This window comes from Colobus angolensis, unplaced genomic scaffold, assembly GCF_000951035.1.
Source record: "Colobus angolensis palliatus isolate OR3802 unplaced genomic scaffold, Cang.pa_1.0 Scaffold10, whole genome shotgun sequence".
NCBI classification, from domain to species: Eukaryota; Metazoa; Chordata; class Mammalia; order Primates; family Cercopithecidae; genus Colobus; species Colobus angolensis.
This window is the reverse complement of record NW_012110919.1, coordinates 7,806,832-7,822,606: the sequence shown is the minus strand read 5'-3', so window position 1 is coordinate 7,822,606 and position 15,775 is coordinate 7,806,832. Positions and strand designations below refer to the sequence as shown.

The 15,775-nt window shown below is 39.6% G+C and overlaps 1 protein-coding gene across 1 annotated transcript in view; it reads right to left on the bottom strand.

The window, feature by feature from the left end:
- The window catches only part of LOC105508069 (cilia- and flagella-associated protein 54-like), a 111,121-nt gene that overhangs the window by 19,084 nt on the left and 76,262 nt on the right, over nt 1–15,775 (bottom strand). Inside the window, exons 13-14 of the mRNA XM_011936851.1 lie at nt 3,050–3,181; nt 912–1,026 (exon numbers count right to left, since the gene is read on the bottom strand). Of these exons, the coding sequence (XP_011792241.1) occupies nt 912–1,026; nt 3,050–3,181 (247 nt within the window). The remainder of the gene's footprint in view (nt 1–911; nt 1,027–3,049; nt 3,182–15,775) is intronic.

Genomic DNA, 15,775 nt, shown 5'->3' with positions numbered 1-15,775 from the left:
AGATCCAAGTCAGCAAAGCCCACAAGACAGAACTGAGGCACACAGTAGGAGAGGTGAGGTAGGGACATGGAATTCTACAAGTGTAGCCTCGTCCCCAAAGGCCACGGGGCAAAAGTAGAGCCTTATACTTGGTTTAAGGCTCAAATGTGGACACTCTCTTGTTCTAGAAGATTGGGAATATCTACTTTTTAAAAATGTGACAATACTAATCATCACCAGAAACTAATTCAATTTCCCAAGTAGCCTTCCAGCCTGCAAACTCCAAAATACCAATCATTGCATTAACACATTGGTTTATTATGAAAACACTACAGTACAATGACCTAAAATTAAACTAATCTTTCACTCTGCTTTCTACTCTGGAAGGCATTGGTTCAAACCACTTACACATTAACACTCACACTATTCCTTTATTTCTCAGTTGCACTTTTTACTTCAAAGCAGTGATTTTTGTGCCACCATAACCCCCTCCCACTCTCCCACCAAGGATACCCAGATGGTTGTCACAACTAGGGGGCGGTGTACTGTGCTTCTGTGAGTAGAGGCCAGGGATGCTACTCAATATCATACAGTGCCAAGGACAGTCCCCCACAACAAAGAACTACCTGGCCCCAAATGATAATAGTGTCGAGGCTGAGAAAACTTGCTTTAGAGTCAGAAGACACAGGCTCAAGTCCAAGTCAGCTATGTAATCCTATGTAAATCACTTAATCTTTATGAGCCACATCTGTAAAAAGTGGTTAGCAATCCCTTATTAACAGGGTATTGTTAGGATTAATGATATAAAAGCACTGTGTAAACCTTAAAGGGTTTACCAACTGCTAATCTCATCTTAATCCTTTGAACAAAATTTTTTCTCGTTTTAAAAAACTTAATGCTAAACGGAAATATACAGAAAAAAAAATGATTACATTGCTTTGTCAGTTTGAGTAGGTGTGTTTCCAACAAGGTCAGCTGTTCATTTATCTTTTCAGGCAATAGTATCTGCTGTGGCTTCTTAGTCTTTAAAGACTTCTTAGAAGAATCCTAGAAACATTGGTTAAATGTCAAAATGTACTTTAACGTGTTGTGACAACTGTCATTTTCAAACAACATTCTTTAAATTCTGTTTTCATACTTTCATACTTGGTAGATAAAACTATGATCCACATAACAATATTAATTAATAACAATGAATAATAACAGTTATGGCGCTCTAACTAAATGTAGACATAGTACTGTGTTTCATGGAGATTGACCAAAATACTGCTTCTTTTCCCTCTCCCTTTCTCCCAGTAACTTTCACCTACCTAGCCAGCCCCCTCCAAAACCTGCATTCTCAAAGTAGCCGAGGATATGTCTCTAAAAATCTTAAAAAGACAATTCCCAGCCTGCCCTCAGAAATGTACCCCTTTATTCTTTTTTCCCTTTCTCTTTCCCAGAAGGAGCTTCTTTACAACTAAGCTAATTGCCTTTGCTACTTTGCCTTTCATTGAAACATAAGGAGATCAGTAATTAGTGGATTAAGAATTAGCTTGTCTGCGCACTCAGGCTCACTACCACGTTTTTTCTGTCTGAGCCTGAGAACTGACCTGTTAATGTCTCTTGTTCAAAAAAAAACCTTCCAAGCCCCTTCAGGCTTAAAGGAATCTTGAGTAGCTCTAATAATTTCTGACTCCTATAAAGTAACAATCTCAACAATCTTAGATGAAAGAATCACAACCTTCTGCTGGACTATAAGCTTCAAGGAGAGAGGCATAAGGCCTGTCCTACCATAATGTGGAAGGCCCTGAGTCAAGGCCTGGGTGACATAAAAGGGCTGATGGACTCTGAGAGTAGACACTGCATGGCACAAAAACAAACAACCCTCATATTGCTTCCAGCTTAATCAAAAATCCCTCTAGACAAAACATCCTCCTAACTAGAAAAAAAAAAGTATTATAGCTTAAAAAGTCATCCAGTAAAACAGTGGTGATTTTTTAAAGATTTTTTTGGCAAACAGATGCTTACTTGGAAATTCAACATATCACAGAGATAGAAATGGAGCTACTCTAAGTGAGACAGAGTCAGGGATGAGAGCCTCTACCTCCACCCAAGCCATGGAAGGGACTTCAAGTAATTCCTAGTACCCTCAGAAACCCAATGAACTGGCCAGGCACGATGGCTCACGCCTGTAATCCCAGAACTTTGGGAGGCCAAGGTGGGAAGATCACCTGAGGTCAGGAGTTCAAGACGAGCCCGGCCAACATGGTGAAACCTCATCTCTACTAAAAATACAAAAATTAGCCAGGTGTGGTGGCACATGCCTATAATCCTAGCTACTCGGAGGCTGAGGCAGAAGAATCACGTGAACCCAGGAGGCAGAGGCTGCGGTGAGCCAAGACTGCACCACTGCACTCCAGCTTAGACTATAGAGTGAGACTGTCAAAAAAAAAAAAGAAAAGAAAAGAAAAGAAAGGAAGAAAGAAAGAAAGAAAGAAAGAAAGCAACCCAGTGAACTAAGTAACATTTCAAAACTTGATCTACAAAAATATGTAACTACATAGTTTCAAGGAAAGGCAATAAGCATAAGCTCTTGTAAGACTCATGTTTGGAAGGCAGATATTAAAAGTTCATCTCAAAAATTAGCAGTCTCATAAAGAAGAGAATGTAGGTATCACAGTGAGTTTCAGAAATCTACTTTGAACACAAAGTAAAAAAATGCTGACATGTATTTGCTACATTCAATGATCCACCCAGAACAGTAAAATCTTAGATTTGGAAGAGACTTTAGAGAGCTTTTAAGTCCAATGTCCAACTGGGTGTAAGAAGCTCTCTATCATCACCTAACTGATGGTTGGGACTGGTGATGGGGACTATTCAGTATGCTAGCAGAGATTCCTTTTTCATTTTCTTGACTATAACAACAACAAAAATAAAACCCAAAAGCCCTTTACTATAATACTTTACTTATATGTAAATATAACAAGTGTAAAACTTATCAATTTTCTAATATGCTTAATAATACTACATTAACCCTAAAAGACACAAACTAAACATAGGTTTAAAAATGAGAAACAGAAACAGTTACCTCCTCTGGCATTTCTTCTTGTTCATTACTACCATCAAACAGAGACTTGCATCCCAGTGTGATGTCCAACATTTTTTTCCCATAATTTATAATCATTACTGCCAGGTCATATTCCCTCCATGAACGAAGAATCTAATTTAAAATATTTATTAATTATCTCTGTTGGGCATTCTTGTCTATTTTCAAGTATAATGGATCATTTTTCATAAATTCAAAAGCCCCATAGAGTTTTCAGTCTAAGAATCCCTCTTTTATTGTTAAGAAAACTGTAAGTTTACCTCCAGATCATATTAACACATTGAGTGCAATTAAAGATGCATAATTCAACTATTTTAAGTAAAGGACTAATAACGGGATCTCATCAATAATAAACTTCCCATATCTCTGAGCCATATAGCCATATACCTTCTGATACAGTGAGTTAACTATTGAGAAAACAATTCCTTTCAAAAAATCCATATTTAAAAAGTCATTTGTAAAGGCCACATCACCACTACTTCTTACATTGAGTTGCTTTCTACGGGAAATGGCATAATTACTAACCTCATGATGTCTTAAGGAGCATTTACATCACTAAGTGATTTATAAGACTTTCTGCTAGAAGACTAGGTTAGATACAAGCTGTTTTTGGCAGATTCCCCATCAACCCTAGGGGAAGTGTGCACTGTAGTCATAAGGGGAAGAGGCCTATTTAGCCTCTCTCACATCCCCTAATACCAGTTCTTTGGCCTTATCTATTCTGGCCCTTACCTACCTTTCTAAGGTAATCTTCCACTACTCATCTCCTTGTACTTTAATCTTACAAAATATTGAGCCAATTATAAAATCTGACAGTCACCATTGTGTTACAGGACTTCATGTCTTCCCACAGCTGAGCCATTTCCCAGAACAGCTTTCTGCACCTTGTTTATACAGCTTCACCTTGCCATTAAAACCTTGGCTCTAGCATCAACTTCAGGAAAGCTGCCCTGGTCAGCAATCTGATTTGCATATATTCTGCTGTAGGGAAGGGTCAAAGAAGGGGACACACTCATTGTGAGCGCCTTAGAGTGACTGGGGTATAAATAAGTTTGTGTGAATTTGTTATATGTAGATATATTCTGTTGAGTATGTTAGTATTTAAGACAAGTGTATTAGTTTGTTCTCACACTTATAATAAAGACATACCCAAGATGGGGTAATTTATAAATGAAAGAGGTTTAATTGACTCACAATTTCACAGGGTTGGGGTGACCTCACAATCACGGCTGAAGGTGAATGAGGGGCAAAGTCACGTCTTACATGGTGGCAAGCAAGAGGGCCTGTATAAGGGAACTCCCCTTTATAAAACCATCAGATCTCACGAGACTTATTCACTATCACGAGAACAGCACAGGACAGAACCGCCCCTATGATTCAATTACTTCCCACCAAGTCCCTCCTACGACATGTGGGAATTATGGGAGCTACAATTCAAGATGAGATTTGGGTGGGGAGACAGCCAAACCATATCAATAAATAACAACTGTTACTTCTCAATTAACAATTGAGTGGCTACTTAGACCTGAGAAGCCCTATCTAATGCTAAGAACAGGAACACGTTTCTTTGGGACCAGGGCAAAGGCACTAAACTAATAGTGACTGTGGAACAGAGTGTGGGAAAGAAAGTGCCAAAATAAATTTTGTGAGTTTTTAAAAAATTTTTATTTGTTGACTTATTTTATATTTTGTAGAGGCAGGGTCTCTCAAAGTGCTGGGATTACAGGCATGAGTCACCATGTGCAGCCAAAATAAATTTTGAATAGGTAGGGTTAGGTCATGCAAAACCTTGAATGCTCAGCAAAACAGTCAAATCTCATTATGAAATGTATATGAGAGGGAGAAAGGTTTGCTATAAGGAAATAGAATTGAGCTAAGTTTTGCTATAAGAAAACAGAAACGAGTCTGCTCTCCACTCTACTTAATTTTGCTTTCTGACATATTTAGGTCCTAAGCTTATAGATAACTGGGCAATCTTTTCCCCTTCTCTTAATATGCTAGTAGAAAATAATAAATGATAAAGAATTTTTTCCAACCAAAGGAAAAATAGAGGACCAATTCTATTTAACATACCAAATGACGAACAGACACAGAGTATGCCAGATGTTTAGCGTAACAATTTTTAAATCATGCAAAAGTAATGACATATTGAAGATGGCGAATCTCACAAGTAGCATGTTAGAAAAACATACTGATGCTTAAAGAAGAAAGACTCAACCATCTGAAAAGATTACCAATTTTTAAAAGAGACAGAGGAAAGAAACACAGCCATTTGACTATAATCAGGTTTTACATGTCCTAAGAGAAAAATCCAACATTCTTTATATCAAGCGAAGAACTGAAATCTGGGATTCAGGGTTAGTCCAGGATCCTGGAACTGTAGGCTAGACTGGAGGAAGCTTCTAGAATGGCAATTCTCAACATATTAGGGACTAAAGCAAGTCAAATATCAAAATCCTGACATTAATGTATTATTTGTTTTTGAATGTTCAGAACACATTCAGGCTGGTCGCGGTGGCTCATGCCTGTAATCCCAGCACTTTGGGAAGCGGAGGCAGGTGGATTGCGTGAGCTCAGGAGTTGGAAAACAGCCTGAGCAACATGGCAAAACCCCATCTCTACAAAAAATACAAAAATTAGCCGGTGTGGTGGCACGTGGCTGTAGTCCCAGCTACTCAGAGGCTGATACACAAGGATTGCTCGAGCCAGGGAGGTTGAGGCTGCAGTGAGCTGAGATCGTGCCTGATCTGTGTCCCAGAAACAAACACACACACACACATTCAGGGTCATTTCTACAGTAACATCACTTGGATTTCAATGATTCCTTCAATAGGAGAAGAAGGGTGTGGGGGTCCTGGCCAGCAAGTCAGGAAATGCACAGAGCCAGCTAGAAGCTGGTGTGTGCTAAGAGAGAAAATTCATCCAAAGCTGAGAAAGGCAGCATGTGAATTCCAGGACATCAACCTCCACTGGGCCCCAAATGCTGGTTGGAAGCCCAGTTTATTCTAGGTCAGCATTCTCTCCCATCTTCTTCAGTGATGGTTCAGTGGCCCAAACCAACCTATTCTCAAATCTTGAAAACCACCCTTACCCATCACCTCCTAACTGCCAGCAAATGACCTTGCTTCCTGTCCACAGAGAAAATGTAAGGGAAGTAGCTTATCTCCCATCCACAAACCCATCATCACACATCTGTAACTACAACCACCCTTCCCTCTTTAGAGAAGAAAAGCCAATCTCCTGTCCAGACTAACCCCTCCCACATGTGCTGGGATCCCACGGCCTCATGCCTTCAGGGATCCTGCTCTAGTCCTCACACCACCTCTCTCAAGTCTTCATCCTTTCTCTTTCCTGGTCCTTCCTCATCAATATTTCAATGTTTTGGAGTACCTGGATAAGCTGAATTGGTTTCTTGGGATTGTTTTTAGCAAAAGTTGCCACTGGCAAGATGCAAGTCACAAGCTGCCTTGAAATACAGTTTCTTTCTTTCTTCTGGAAGACATTGCAGTAACCACTGTTAGTTACTTAAACGTAAATACTTGTGTTCAGTGCCCTGGAAAGAGAGTGTAACCTGGCCTTCCCTTATTTGAAAAAGACACCCCCTGCCCTGGAAATACTCACTGATAGAAGAGCTTTTTGGGGGTCGGAGTAGGCCAAGCAGATAAATACATTCTTTTTTTATTTTTATTTTTTTGAGACAGAATCTTGCTCTGTCACCCAGGCTGGAGGGCAGTGGCATAATCTTGGCTCACTGCAAGTTCCACCTCCCGGGTTCACGCCATTCTCCTGTCTCAGCCTCCCAAGTAGCTGCGACTGCAAGGCACCCACGACCTCGCCCGGCTAATTTTTTGTATTTTTAGTAGAGATGGGGTTTCACTGTGTTAGCCAGGATGGTCTCGATCTCCTGACCTCATGATCCTCCCACCTCGGCCTCCCAAAATGCTGGGATTACAGAGCCACCGCGCCTGGCCCGCAGACAAATATATTCTAAAGAAAAGTAATCTTGGAAGATAGACTTTGGGCCCAGCATAACACAAATTAATGTGTGTGTGATTGTAACACTGGAGAAAGAAAAGGGTGCTTTGGATTGCATGGGACCCCCGCTTTCAATGGTATCACCATGTGACAATGACAGAACTAACAGCAGCAGGAATGTTCTTGAGGTTGGGAGGGGTTAGGAATGACAGAATAGCTTTAGACTAATCAAACTCTTCAGTTATCCCTCTTGCCTAGTATTTGGAAGAAGGATTGGCCTTTTGGACTAAGTGCACTCTTGAAATTGTTAGAAAATTCTCTTCCCTTCTCACTCTATGCACTGTCCCCTGCTGGTGGCATCTATTTCTACTGCTTCAGTTGCAGTCTTGATACTAACAACTTCTTTGTCTTTACACACATATCGCATCTCCCGAGCTCCAGCCTGATAGGTCCTGGTATATAAAGGTCACCTCTTTGGATACCCTATCGACTCCAAAATTCAATCTGTTCAAAACTCATTACCTTCTCCCCCTTCACCACACAAAGTTACTCCTCATGCAGGGTTCAATGAGTAGTGTTATATTCACCCAACTGCCCAGGCCAGGTAGCTGAATATTACTGCTGCCTCTTCCCTCTCCTTCCTTTATTCTTATCTATTAAAGTTTCAGATTCTCAATTCTATCTCATAAATAACTCGTGAATCCTTTCCATTCTCTCTACCTCTACTTTTTCCATACCAGTTTAGTTTATCTTCTCTCATCTTTGAACTCATCTCTGCCTCAGGTCTTATCTCCTCTAATTGTTAGCTGTTGTACAACAATAACAATTTCTTTTTTCTAAAATACAGATCTCCTTATGTCATTCCTGGGTGTGAAACCCTTCAATGGTGCCTCCCTGACCTCACAAGATGGCCATTTATCACCTGGTACCTGTCCATTGCTTAACCTTTTAAGGCAACTGAAATATTGCATTATGTCCTCCATAATAAAAGATAAATTTGATTATTTTCCCAAATTATAAAATTGTTTCATATTTTCTAACTGATTACTCCCTGGAGTGATCAATGTTAATAATCCTATGCCTTCATATATTTTCCCAACCTAATATTTGCCTTTGAGCTTTGCTTATAGTGTCTTGCCATAAAAATGTTTTAATCATCATGTAATCTAATTATCTATCTTTTTCTGTTTATCTTTTGAATTTTGTGGCTTATCAAGGAAAGTGTCCCTTGACTCCAAGGCCATATAAATATCCTTAAATCCATCTAGACTTCATTTTGTTTATGGCATGAGATAAGGTTCTGGCTTTGTTTACTTTCAGATGAACAGTCAAGTTACACCAGCACCTTTCATTAAATAAACTATTATAACACACTATCATTTTCTCAGTGAAATAAATTGCTATCTTTGTCATATATTAATTTATTCTGTAGACTTGGGGGCCATTCCTGGACTTTCTATTCTATTGCACTGAACTGTTTGCCCATTACTCTGTGACATCTTTTTTTTATTAAAGTGACTTTATGGCAAACTTTAATATCTATTGAGAACTTTTAAATTAATCAGTTTCAGAGAAACCCAATTATAAGTCTAATTAGAACTGTATTAAACTTAAATATTATTTTAGGAAAGATCTGCACTTCTGTGACAATAAGTCTACCTGTTCAGGAACTTGGCGTGGCCTGTCCTATGTTCAGATCTTATTTTGTGTCCCTCAGTAAGATCCCACAGTTCTTTTAGATTATTTAACATTTTATTAAATTTTAAATATTGTGTATTGTAAGTAGTATATTTTACCCTCTCCATTTCTAATTATTGCTAGTATTTTTAAAAGCCTATCATTTTGTAAGTGTATTACATAGAATCACTTTATACATTCTCCTTGTAATCCTAGTAATTTTTTACCAGATCTTCATGGGGTTTTGAGACCAGTACAATTATAGATAAATTATACTTTTCTAATATTACAAAATTATTTTCTATCCTTATCTAGAACATGAGTAAGAACCTCTAGAAACACTGAATCTCACTATTAGGAGTCAGCATCTATTTCCTGCGGCTAATTTTTAAAGAAATGAATCCAGAAATTTGCCATTCAGTATGATATTTGCTGTAAAATGTTGGTAAATATCTTTGTCATTATTTAATAGCTTCTTTCCTTTCCTAATTTATTAGAAATTTTATTAGGAAGGGTTACTAAGTGTTATCAAATGCCTTTGTGGCATTTTTCATATAATCTTATTTGTCTCCTTTACCTTGCTGTTGCAAAAAATTCAAGTTTTGTTTTAATTCTTGACAATGAGACTGTCCTAAGACCAGAAAGTGACCAAATGCCATTCAGGAGCAGAGAAGGGTGATCTGACAGAACAGATTTGAAGGACACTACATAATGACTCTCTTTGTTCTGATTAATATTTTGGGCTCTGAACTCTGCTTTTTCTGATATGAAAATTGCCACTCCTCCTTTAATTTGTTTGCATTTTCCCAGTACCATTGTCTATCCATTTATTTTTTCAAGCATTGTTTGTCATCGTGTTTTAGGACTGTTTCTTGAAATAGTATACATTTTAACTTAACTTTTTAGCCTATCTGGTAATTTCTGTCTTCTGAATTCATTCAGCTGAACTGAAATGATCAATATACTTAATTATATTCCTTCCATCTTATATCATCTCTTTTTCCTTCTTACTTTTGCTGAAAATTAGCCAATTTTCCTCCCTGTCAGTTTTTCCTGTTTCTGTTTTCTCTCTCTCATTCCTCCCAGTTCATGTTTTCTCCCTGTCAATTTAGAAGTCCTACTATGCAGCTGGGAATGGTGGCTCATGCCTGTAATCCCAGCACTCTAGAAGGGTGTGGCTGGTAGATGACCTGAGGTCAGAAGTTCAAGACCAGCCTGGACCACATGGTGAAACCCAGTCTCTACTAAAAATACAAAAATTAGCCAGACATAGGGTGCATGCCTGTAACCCCAGCTACTCAGGAGGCTGAGGCATGAGAATTACTTGAACTGGAGAGGCAGAGGTTGCAGTGAGCTGAGATTGAGGCACTGCACTCCAGCCTGGGTGATAGAGTGAGACTCTGCCTCAAAAAAGAAAAAAAAAAAAAAAACAGAAGTCCTACTATGCTGTAAAGTTCTGCTCATGGTTACGTATTTCTCTGAGTCACCTTTAAATACATATATAGAGAGACACATTTATATTCTATCAAAAAATAATTTTATATGTATGTGTGTGTGCATGTGTGTGTGCATATATATATATATGCATATATAAAACACACAACCATGCACCAAAAATCTTTGCCTGCTCATACCTCCCCTTATGCCAAACAGATGGAAGTTTTAGTTCTAGGTTACTAACAAATTTTTCTTTCAAGGATGACTCTTCTCTTTAAAGAATCCCTACTTAGCATTTATATCACAAAGTCCTAGTCACATCATTATTATCTATTTCATTTTAATAATACATATATTGCAAGATTCATTGCTCCCATTATTCCTCTCCTTTTTGTCTTTCCCTGTCTTGGGATTTCTGTTCCGAATCAATTGTCATTTGATAGAGTATTTCCTCAAGTGTTTTCCTCAGATAAGTACATGGGCAGAATACTTTTTAAATGCCCGCACTTCTGAAAGTGTTTATTTTGCCCTGACAAATGAATGAGATCTTTCCTGGTTATTAATTTTTGGATCTCGGTCTTTTTCCCTCAGGATTCTACAAATGTTGTTCCAGTGTTTTAACCTCTGGCATCGCTGATTGGAAAAAAAAAAAGAAAAGTCTGAAGCTAATTGATTCTCTTTCCATTGCAAATAAATGTTTTTTGGGTCTCAAAACTTTTAAGATTTGTCCTTATCCTTTGACTTCAGGGATTTCACCCACATGTACTTCCATGTGTATTCTTACATTAATCCTGCCTGGGACTCAGGAAGCCTATTCCTTCTCCATTTGCTTTTCTTTTCTACCTCCAGACTTCTTTTGTTTTCATGTTATGACTTCTGGATCTGCCTTCTCAATTTATTTACCACCTCTAGGTAATTCTGTACTATGTTGGAGGGGGTATTTCTTGAGCTTTCAGATTTGACTCAAGAAATACCATAACCATACTCTTCATCTATTTGATTTTTTTCAATCAAAAATCAAATTCATTTTTTCAGTTACAGAAGGGTTTTTTGTTTGTTTTCTTTTATATCACATGATTGTATCTCCTTAAAAGTTTTCTCTGCCTTTTTTTTAAACCAACTCTTCTCTAGTCTTTTTCCAACATGGTGAGAGTAAAAACACAGTGATTTTGGTGTCTGGCTTGCTCTTTTTGCCTTGGAGTACTGAGTCTCCTTCAGCGAGTAATTGCTTTTTTCTTCCTGCTAATGGCTTATGTTCCCTCAGCATCTACACAGACCAGGTCATAGCAGTCTCTCCAGCACTGGTAAGTCAGTGACCAACCGAACGAATATTATTTCCTGCTATTGAGGTCAGGCCATGAACAGACGGCAAATAATGGCTTGTTTGCTAAGGTGGAGGGTAGAAGGCTCTCTGTTGCCAGACCTCCACAAAAGCAAGCTTACATCCTAACTAAAGCAATGGATCAAATGAGCTCACCTACACAGCGTTCTTCCAGATCTCTGGTCAAATCGCAAAGGTCCTATGAGAACCACATAAAACAGCCAGGCAGATATGGACCTTCTTTGAGGGAATCACTGGATTCTGTCAACAAAAGCCTTTGAGGAACCACACAATGCTGGTCTTGGAGCCAAGCAACGAGAACAAACAAGCCAACCTCTCTGCCTCTTGTCCCTTAGTTCCTTCTCGTTTCCAAGGTGAATGAGGTCCCATAAAAAGGCTTTTACTCAGATATTCTGGCCTAAGATACCCCCTCCAGCCTTTACCAACTGGCCTGCTCAGGCTACTATGATCTGCCAAAATAAAAATCGAAAAAGAGAAAAGTCAGGGATGTGTGATTAAGCTGCCATCTATTCAGAATTGCTCATCTCTTTACCTTAAAATAGCCTTCCTGCAAGCCTTTGAGCTACGATAAATACTTTCAAGTATTTCTTCTCATTAAAGCCTAAATAAATTTTGTTAACCATTTTGTGTTCCCATATTTTTGTAACAAACGCAAAACACTTGGAAATACAGTGATTCTGTTTACAAACAACGCTAAGCACAACTATGGCTCTATACACCTCTTACAATAACTCTCAAGTCAACAGGTTGAGAATCCATTGCTCCACATGAATGGTCTGTCCTGCTTAAACTTGCCCACTCAACTGTAGGCTAAAATTGGTCATGAACCTCTAAGTCCATTCACTTGCATAGTCCTTCATGCCCTCTGCCAAAAAAGCTGTTCCTCCTCCATCTGTCTCAGCTCTACTCTTCTTCTTGCTACAAGGTTATCCTGTCTAAAGTAGGCTCAGCCCCATAAATCTGTCTCCTTTAACTGCTTTTATTTTTGCTGATAACACTTAAAGCTTCATGAAGTTATATTTTATGTGTATGTTTGTTTTCTGTCACCCCCCACTAAATCACAAGATCTGTTTCTTTTTAAATAAAGAATGCCTGCAGGTAGGTATACCTAATCTCTAGTTTGTCTCAGGACCCGACAAACCTTGTCTTACATTCAACCAATTCACCAATTATTTTACCTGCTTGGTCTCAGGAGGCATTTGAGTTGGTAACTCCTGCTCAGAGCATACCTAAGTGTCATCCCCAGAGTGAAGCCTTCCCCAATCATCCCATCCCTTAGTGGTCATCTTCCTGTATCCCTGTTTTGTCACCACCATCCATTCATCACCTAAGCTAGAAACCTGGGTGTCATTCATTATTCATTCTTCTCCTCCTCCTACAATTACTATGGAGTTCTCTTTAATTCTTCGTGCATATGTCAAGAACCCAAACCAGTGCCTGACACAAATAAGTAATTGTAAATATATATTGAATGAAGGAATAAAACAAAAATGAAAATTCTGTTTCTATCCTGAGCACACTCTTGCCTATGTCTTCTCCCAGGTTTAGATATCCAGATACAGCACTCTTGATTGGCACAGTCTGAATTCACCTCTCCAGTTAGTCCTTTGTTGAGTTCGGGGTCCTGCACACCAATCTCAGAATCATCCTTAGACTCTGCCTAGTCAGCCCTTTCCTTCAGGCCTAACATCATTGTTTACATTCTAATGTCATGAGATTAACACACTCCTCCATTAGTCACTGACTCTTCACTTATTAATCTGTCTGTTTGGTTTCTTGATATCTTCTAAGCCCCACTATCTCAATGGCTGGGTTAAGATACTTAAAGTCTGCCTGCAGGTTCCACTGAAATCACAACCTGATAAGATAATATGCAGGTTTACTGCAGTATAATAAATATATAATTAATGTTTTAGGGTTTTGAAACAAATATGTTCTGTGTGACCATATATAATGCCTATAAAATATACAAATGCAGTCACTTCCAAGATGGCCAAATAGGAACAGCTCCAGTCTACAGCTCCGAGCGAGACTGACATAGAAGACAGGTGACTGCTGCATTTCCAACTGAGGTACCTGGTTCATCTCACTGGGACTGGTTGGATAGTGGGTGCAGCCCATGGAGGGCAAGCTGAAGCAAGGGAGGGCATTGCCTCACCCAGAAAGCATGAGGGGTTGGTGGATTTCCCTTTCCTAGCCAAGGGAAACCATGAGTGACTACACCTGGAGGAACGGTACACTTCTGCCCAAGTACTGTGCTTTTCCCATGGTCTTCACAACAGGCAGACCAGGATATTCCTCCCGTGCCTGGTTTGGCAGGTCCCATGCCCATGGAGCCTTGTTCGCTGCTAGCGCAACAGTCTGAGATCAACCTGGGATGCTAGAGCTTGGCGGGCAGAAGAGCATCAGCCATTGCTGCGGCTTGAGTAGGTGGTTCTATGCTCACAGTGTAAACAAAGTGTCAGGGAAGCTCGAACTGGGAGCCCACCACAGCTCAGCAAGGCCTACTGCCTCTCTAGATTCCACCTCTGGGGGCAGGACATAGCAGAACAAAAGGCAGCAGACAGCTTCAGCAGACTTAAATATCCCTGCCTGACAGCTCTGAAGAGAGCAGTGGGTCTCCCAGCATGGCGATTGAGCTCCGATAATGGGCAGACTGCCTCCTCAAGTGGGTCCCTGACCCCCGTGTAACCTGACTGGGAGACACCTCCTGCCAGTAGGGTCCAACAGACACCTCATAGAGGCAGGTGCCCCTCTGGAACAAAGCTTCCAGGGGAAGGATCAGGCAGCAATATTTGCTGTTCTGCAGCCTCTGCTGGTGATACCCAGGCAAACAGGGTCCAGAGTGGACCTCCAGCAAACTCCAACAGAACTGCAGCTGAGGGGCCTGTTAGAAGGAAAACTAACAAATAGAAAGGAATAGCATCAACATCAACAAAAAGGACGTCCACACCAAAACCCCATTTGTAGGTCACCAACATCAAAGAGCAAAGTTAGATAAAACCACAAAGATGGGGAGAAAACAGAGCAGAAGTGCTAAAAATTCCAAAAAACAGAATGCCTCTTCTCCAAAGGAACACAACTCCTCGCCAGCAAGGGAACAAAACTGGACAGAGAATGAGTTTGATAAGTTGACAGAAGTAGGCTTCAGAAGGTCAGTAATAACAAACTTCTCCAAGCTAAAGGAGCAGGTTCTAACCCCCACATGGAAGCTAAAAACCTTGAAAAAAGGTTAGACAAATAGCTAACTAGAATAAACAGTATAGAGAAGACCTTAAATGACCTGACAGAACTGAAAACCACAGTACAAGAACTTCGTGAAGCATAAACAAGCTTCAATAGCCAATTCAATCAAGTGGAAGAAAGGATATCAGTGATTGAAAATCAAAGTAATGAAATAAAGCAAGAAGACAAGATTAAAGAAAAAAGAATGAAAAGAAATGGACAAATCCCCTGAGAAATATGGGACTATGTGAAAAGACCAAATCTACATTTGGTTGGCATACCTGAAAGTGACTGGGAGAATGGAACCAAGTTAGAAAATACTCTTCAGGATATTATCCAGGATAACTTCCCCAACCTAGCAAGGGAAGCCAACATTCAAATTCAGGAAATACAGAGAACACCACAAAGACACTCCTCGAGAAGAGCAATCCCAAGACACATAATTGTCAGATTCACCAAGGTTGAAACGAAGGAAAAAATGTTAAGAACAGCCAGAAAGAAAGGTTGGGTTACCGACAAAAGGAAGCCCATCAGACTAACAACGGATCTCTTGACAGAAACCCTATAAGTCAGAAGACAATGGGGGACAATATTCAACATTCTTAAAGAAAAGAATTTTCAACCCAGAATTTCATATCCAGCCAAACTAAGCTTCATAAGTGAAGGAGAAATAAAATCCTTTACAAACAAGCAAATGCTGAGAGATTTTGTCACCACTAGGCCTCCCTTACAAGAGCTCCTGAAGGACGCACTAAACATGGAAAGGAACAACCGCTACCAGCCACTGCAAAAACATGCCAAATTGTAAAAACCATTGATGCTATGAAGAAAGTGCATCAAATAACGGGTGAAATAACCAGCTAGCATTATAATGACAGGATCAAATTCACACATAACAATATTAACCTTAAATGTAAATGGGCTAAGTGCCCCAATTAAAAGACACAGACTGGTAAATTGGATAAAGGGTCAAGACCCATTGGTGTGCTGTATTCAGGAGACCCATCTTACATGCAAAGACACACATAGTCTCAAAATAAAGGGATGGAGGA